Source organism: Triticum dicoccoides, chromosome 5A (genome assembly GCF_002162155.2).
Source record: "Triticum dicoccoides isolate Atlit2015 ecotype Zavitan chromosome 5A, WEW_v2.0, whole genome shotgun sequence".
Lineage (NCBI taxonomy): Eukaryota > Viridiplantae > Streptophyta > Magnoliopsida > Poales > Poaceae > Triticum > Triticum dicoccoides.
Genome location: NC_041388.1, coordinates 697,204,113 through 697,211,734, shown reverse-complemented (window position 1 = coordinate 697,211,734; position 7,622 = coordinate 697,204,113). Strand labels below are relative to the sequence as shown.

At 46.0% G+C, this 7,622-nt stretch overlaps 1 protein-coding gene across 1 annotated transcript; it reads right to left on the bottom strand.

The window, feature by feature from the left end:
• Positions 1–353: 353 nt before the first annotated feature.
• LOC119298516 (hydroxycinnamoyltransferase-like) lies at positions 354–1,951 on the bottom strand. Its single transcript, XM_037575889.1, has one exon. The coding sequence runs from the start codon at positions 1,931–1,933 to the stop codon at positions 527–529; it is 1,407 nt and encodes a 468-aa protein (XP_037431786.1). The 5' UTR covers positions 1,934–1,951; the 3' UTR covers positions 354–526.
• Positions 1,952–7,622: the final 5,671 nt, after the last annotated feature.

The window sequence follows — 7,622 nt, the reverse complement described above, 5'->3', positions numbered from 1 at the left end:
TTGTAGAAATGAAGATGGTGAACCTCAGTTTGCCGTGGCTGGTTCCGCGTATGGTCTGTCCGATGTACCGCATGCTAAAACAGTAGTTCTTCTAAAGGTGATTACCTTTGCAGAAGAGTTAGATGTCGGCACAACAATGGTTGAAACTGGTAGCCTGGTGGTGCTCCATCATGCGGTTACTTCTGATGCTTATGACTTTACGCCACTAGCAAACCTTTTCAAGATGATCAAGCTCAAACTTGAAACTCAATTTATCCATATGTGTGCTGTTCATGTAATCATGTCCATCGTGAATGTAACAAGCCAGCACAGTAGTTCTTCTAAAGGTGATTACCTTGTAACAAGCCAGCACATGATCTCAAAAGGAAAAGTAAAGAAAAAAAACTTGCGTGGATCCATCACACAAATACTGCTACCGCAAGATCTGAAAACAGAACATGTGGTTTATTTGTGTGAATCGCTGCCCTCTTATTCTTAAATTAATTAATGCATGCATGCATGCTGCATGCGACCAGAGCCGGCTATACTAATTTCCTGCAGCCATGAGGCCGAGACACTCGGCGGTGAGAGGCTTGAAGATGCGCTGCTCATCGGAGTCGAGCGCTGCGGCGAGCTTCGGCCAAACGGACATGCCGAAGATCCAGGAACCACCACCACCACCGTCACCCCCCGGACGCGCCATGATCTTCACGAAGCCGGAGCACAGCCTCCCGCAGTCTACCCACGTAGGCATCGCTACGGCGGCGTGCCCGAATCCGAAGTCCGTGTCGACGCTGAAGGACGCGAACGACGTAACGCCCATCGCCGGGCTGCCCAGCCCGACGGTCGCCGTCTCCACGAACTTGACCGCAGCCTTGCCATTGCCCTTGCCCTTGTGCTCCTCCACCCAGTCCACCAGCTCCTGGAAGTGCTCGTCGGTGGCCGTCGACCTGATGGACTTGCGCACCATCGACGCGATCTCTGGGAGCGGCCGCCGCTGGATCGCGTCCACGCTCGCCTCCGCCACCGCGAACGTCGTGACGTTGCCGACGTAGTTGCGCATGGCTTCCTCCGGCGCGGTTGTGACACGCCGTCGCCCGTTCACCCACCAGCCCATGCGGCAACTCTCGTCCGACGAGCCCACGGTGGCGGCGAACACCTTCCACAGGTACGCAGACACCGCCTCGACGCGGCTCGCGCCGCGCTCCCCGTCGGCGCTCGCCTGCGCGCGCAGCATGGCGAGGTCCCGCTCCTCGACGTAGTAGGTGCGGCCGAGCAAGGAGCCCCCGGCCGTGAGGGCGTTGACGAGACGCTCGCTCACCAGCGGCAAGAACAGATCGCCCACCGAAGGGCCGTGCGACGGCGCGGCACGAGGGCGGAAGACGGAGCGGTCGTAGTTCGGGGCGGCGACGATCGTCCCGGACCGCGCGAGCTCAGACCACGCGTCAACGATCATGCACAGGGCGCACCCGTCCGCGAGGCCGTGGTTCGTGCTCCAGGACACAACGAACCCTCCACAGGAGAACGAAACGAGCTGCACCGACAGCGCGACGTCCGCGGCATACTGGACAGGGACGCCGACCCTCACCAGGGACGCGTCCAGGTCGCCGAAGTCCAGGCTGCCCAGCGCCAGGCCGACCTCACCGACGACGAGCTCCGCGCCCTGGTTGTCACAGTGCACCTCCGGGAGCCCTGAGCGCGGGTTGGCCACGATGCGGCCGGCGAGGGGGAAGAAGTGGTCGAGCAGGAACGGCAGCTTGGCCTCGAAGGCGGCGACGACGTCGACGAAGCCACCACCGGTCGAGGGCCTGCGGTAGGCGCAGACCATCGAGAGCGGCATGGGGTAATACAGCAGGTCGAGGTTGGAGACGGGAAGCACGGCGCCGGGCCGCGTGACGGAGGCCTTGACGGTGCTCCTGCGAACCACGCGGACGCGCGAAGAATCGTTTGCCATTTCTGTTTGCCGCTTGCTACAAACTGAACTCCTCTGAGATACGCTTTGCCTTTCCTGCCCTGAACTTATACAAGTGTTGCAGTAGAAGTTGACCTTGAAAATTCCGAAGTCAGCGCGGAATCTTTTGTACTGGCTGGAGCAGCGCTTTGGATGCCAAAATGATAATATACACAAATATATGATCAGATCGAAGATGCATTTTTTAACACAATAGAACAGATGCTTACATACATGCACATATATTCAACCCTATGAGCACCTCGAAGATACTGAGCCGGCACAATATCTTAAGATTGACAAAGTCATCTGTAGAAAAAAAAATGCATCTTTTAAATGTTTTTACAGTGATCGGTGCGGAATCTCTTTTACTTGCCAGGGCAGCCTTGGATAACATGATTCCATGCCAATATGTATGTATATGTCACTGGTTCTTTTTAATGTTTTGTTTACAGTCATCAGCAACATCACTTGTCACCCAGCAAAAAAAAGTAACATCATCACCCGTCATGCGAAGGAACACTCCACGCAAAGAACCATCAGATTTTTCTTGGCGAGAAAATTTCCGATCTATTCATCTTCGATCATGTCATTACAACGAATACCAGAATTAATAGAAATTACATCTACTCCCTCCGTTCCATATTACTTGTCGCTGATTTTGTACAATGTACTAAATCAGTGACGAGTAATATGGAACGGAGGGAGTAGATCCGTAGATCACGTAGCGACGACTACCAGCACTGAAGCGAACCGAAGGCGCGCCGCCGTCATCGCCCCTCAATTAACATAAAAACAAAACTTAGAGATATAATGAACCACCTATTAGGGTCTCTTCTAACATGCACCACCTTGGAATTCCACAACAAATTCTCAACTCTAAGCACCACTTTTCAAATCAACTTCGAGAGACCTCGCAAGCCCATTATCGGAGAGTAAATAATGGTGGACAGAAAGGAAGTCCGTCTCCAAACATAGAAACGGCAATGTATATATAGAATAGACGTGCAATACCCAATCAAAGCTCCTTTTCCTCCACGCCGTGAAAAACATGGACAAAATATCGGGTTGCTCTACATGCTGCATAAGAAAACAAATATGTTGTTTCAGTGGCACCTGCAGTCGCTCTACCGAATAAGGCTACTGATTTGCTTGCGCCATATATGTGATGTTGTTGGCAGGTGATCTTTCTTTCTGTGCTTGCCTACATAGCACCACTTTTATCTAGTTTGTTGGCTTGTTATTCATTGAGTTTAATTTCTAGATTTATTGGCAATTGAGCCTTGTTTTGTATGTTTTTGCATTTTTTATGTTTTAGGAATGTTATGAGGTATTCTTGGGTTGGTTATAGGTGCCAGGAAAAAAATTGTCCAGGGGTTTGCTTCAATCTTGGTTCCGCCACTGGCTACATTTATCTGTAGTCTAGTGGTTGGGGTGCGCCCCAGGCACACCTCTTGAGGTGGGATTGTGCGCTCTAATCTTGTCTACACAGAGCAAGGCAACTAGTTGGGTTCCTAATCTAAGCTTGGTCATGCATGTTGGGCTTCTTCAAACTTACCAATATTTAGAAATGACCAACAGTCCTTGATCTCAACTTAGCACAAGAGAAATAGTCACAACATTGAGTTTAGAAATGACATTTGACATTCATAAAAGAGACCTTCATTGCAGTCACAACATGAATTTGGAAATGACAAACATAATTATAAGCCGAAAGATAATTACAAAGAGGACTTTTAGTAGAAATGATGCAAGCAAATTATCCTCATAATCCTTCATTGCAGCTTATCTATTGATCCTATAAGAAACAACATCGCATGCATGTGTTGCTTCTCGGCTTTATCCTTACCTCAGACTGATTGGTGCTTGTCACTATACTTCCTCTGTCATACTCATCATTATGCTCATGTATTTCAGAGTCTCTGGTGTGTAGATCATGTAATCCCTGCAAGAAAAGATAGATAATTGCAATATCTGCAATTAACAAAACGATTTGGCCACAGGCTATCAGTCGGTGTAAATATCCACATTACATCATCGACGCTGCAACCAATAGTATCATACTATCATAACCTTTCCAAGATGCACTACAAATTTATGAATCATGATTTCACAACCGAAAAGAGTGGTGCATGAAAAAGAACTTAGTTTAAGCATATAATTAACTAAGATTTAAGCAACATTAACCAAAGATTGTACACACTACATCGCCCGTCAATAACAGAAGACAAACAGATGGGAAAACAAATCATGGGAGAAATGTACAAATGGACAGTATCAATCTCTAGTGTTTTATTAATTATGATAGACAAAAGCATGTGAATACCTCTTTAGGACAAGTATTTTCAGTTGGCTTGGCACTTCTTTTTCTATTAACAACCAAAAGATTTCTCTGCTTTACTTCCGTATCCGTGGGTCCAAGCCTGCATGGATTAAGAGTGTGCATGGTTTAATAAGTCATATACCGAGTAGGCACTTGGGGGTATACCGATAATTGTAAGAAGAAGGATGGGATGCCAACCGGGGCATCCCCAAGCTTAGATGCTTGAGTATCTTTAGAATATTTACTTGGAGCTGCCTTGGGCATCCCCAAGCTTGAGCTCTTGCCTCTCTATTCTTCTCACATCGGTAACTCCTCATTCTTCGAACACTTCATCCACACAAAACTTTAACAAAAACTTTGTGAGATCCGTTAGTATAATAAAGCAAATCACAACCTTTAGGTACTATATCAAACTCATTCCAATTTTGTATTAGAACTATATCTACTGTATTCCAACTTCTCTATGGTTTATACCCTCCGATACTAGCCATAAATGCATCAAAATAAGCAAACAACACACGAAAAACAGAATCTGTCTAAAACAGGACATTCTGTAGTAATCTGGAGGTTTAGTAAACTTCTGTAACTTCAATAATTATGAAATAAATTTGACAATTTGAACAATTTGTATAGAAGTAATGTGAGAAAAGTTTCAGACCCATTTGACTTTTCAGTAAAAAAATGTAAAATCACGCGCTACAGCCAAAGTTTCTGTTTTTATTCTGCACATATTAAACAAGCAATCTAATCATCCTAGAACCAAGGCTTGGCACATTATTTTTATAATACAATGAATATACACAAGGGGATAATTATTTACAGAGAAACTTCCATGAAAAATTCTACATTGTTTCCATGAGCATGAAGACAAGTGCTCAAGGTCGACCCTCACTTCTTCAATGCATAACTTTCCAATCACTTCTCTTTTTTGAAAAAAATAGGTATGAGAGGCAAGTATTTTTTTGTATTTTCATTCTTTAATTTTTTTTTGTATGTTTCTCCCACAACTAAACAGAAACAAAGAAGGAAAAACAAAATCTACTTAGTGAAGAAAGCAAACAAGCACACGCGAGAATATGAACCCCATGCTATTGCTCCCCGGCAACGGCGCCAGAAAAGAGCTTGATAATCCTCAAGTGTAGGGAATCATCGTAGCAATTTCCATAGGTGGAAGTGATAAGTATGGAGTGTCGAACCTACAAGGAGCTAAAAGTAAGATCAATATTCTCTCAAGCCCTATCTACCACTGATACGACTCTACGTACACCGAACGTTTGCTTTCAACTAGCAACGAGAAATAAAACTACGTTGTGGGTATGAAGAGGATAAATTTGTATGATATCGGAGAGATAAAATATAAAAGTAGGTGATGTTATCATAAAGTTAGAATATATTACTAAATATTATAAATAGCGAGTGTGTAATAATGGTGGATCGGTGTGCAGAATTGTCCTAGGCAATTGTTAACAAGACCGATAGTCGTCATTGCAATTTCATATGAGGGAGAGGCATAAGCTAACATACTTTCTCTTCTTGGATCATATGCAATTATGATTGGAACTCTAGCAAGCATCCGCAACTACTAAAGATCATTAAGGTAAAACCCAACCATGGCATAAAGCATCAAGTCCTCTTTATCCCATACGCAACAACCCCCTTACTCGGGGTTTGTGTTTCAGTCACTCACGCAACCCACTATAAGCGAATCATAAACGTATTGCAACACCCTACAACGGGAATCCCTCACGCTTGCGCGACACGGAGGGCACCATAGGACAGCACCAAAGTAGAACATACAACTCATACCAATCAAGATCATGAATCAACCCAAAGACAAAGGATATCTAGTCAAAACATCATAGGATGGCAACACATCATTGGATCATAATATGTGGCATAAAGCACCATGTTCAAGTAGGGATTACAATGGGGTGCGGGAGAGTGGACCGCGTAAAAGAGATGAGGATGGTGATGATGATGGTGATGTTGATGAAGACCATCACCGCGGCGATGATTCCCCTCTCGATGGCACTCCGGTGCCACCAAGAGAGAGGAGGAGAGTTCTTCCCCTTGTGCTTCCTCCTCCATGGGCTCCCCCTGGATGGGGAGAGGTTCCCCCTCTGGTCCTTGGCCTTCATATGATGGCCCCTCCGGGATCCTCCTCCATGCCCTCCGGTGATGATGGCCCCCTCCGGCAGGGTGCCGGAGAGGGCCTAGATTGGTTTTCGGTGGCTACAGAGGATTCTGGCGGCGGAACTCCCGATCTAGGTTAATTTCTGGAGGTTTCTGTATTTATAGGAATTTTTGGTGTCGGTCTCACGTCAAGGAGGTGCCCGATTCGTCCACGAGGCAGGCCCACGCGCCTGGGGGGGGGGGGGGGATGGGCGCGCCCCCCACCCTCGTGGATGCCCCAGGACTCTTGTGGACCAACTCTTTTACTCCGGGGTCTTCTTCTGGTCCATAAAAAATCATCAAAAATTGGCACGTCAATTGGACTCCGTTTGATATTCCTTTCTATAAAACTCAAAAACAAGGAAAAAACAAAAACTGGCACTAGGCTCTAGGTTAATAGGTTAGGCCCAAAAACCATATAAAATAGCATATAAATGCATATAAAACATCCAAGGTTGATAATATAATAACATGAATACTTCATAAATTATAGATATGTTGGAGATGTATCATCCTCCAAGTTGTACATCCGAGAGTTACTGCGCAAATGAATGAACTGATGCTCAAAGAATACACTGCACAATAGATCAAGAATGCTATTGATGAAATGGGTGACCTCAAGGCCCCGGGGTGCAGATGGGATGGGAGCTATTTTTTACAAGAGTTTTTGGAGTATGGTTGGAGATGCTGTGGTGCAAGAAGTGTTACATGTGTTGCGAGGTGGCAATATAAGGGATGGAATGAAATTGTTGTTGTGCTCATCCCAAAGGTTCAGAACCCTGATGGGGTCAAAGATCTACGCTCTATTAGCCTCTGCAATATTGTGTACAAACGTGTGTCCAAAGTCATTGCAAACCGCCTCAAGATAATTCTGGATGATCTTATATCCCCAACCAGAGTGCATTTGTCCCTAGAAGGCTTATATCAGATAACACCATTTTGGCTTATGAGATGACGCATTTCATGAGAAGAAAGAGGAGAGGGAAGGAGGTGTACATGGCACTAAAACTAGACATGAGTAAGGCGTACGACTGGGTGGAGTGGCCGTTTTTGCAAGGGGTGATGAGGCGGATGGGCTTCACTGAGGAATTTGTGCAACTGGTGATGAAGTTTGCAACCATGGTATCGCGCCAATTTCGGATAAATGGTGACATCTATGATGTGGTGGTACCGGGGAGGGGCCTAAGACAGGGGGAC

Coding starts and splice junctions, on each gene's coding strand:
- LOC119298516 (XM_037575889.1), bottom strand. CDS start 1,933: ATGGCAAACGATTCTTCGCGCGTCCGCGTGGTTCGCAGGAGCACCGTC.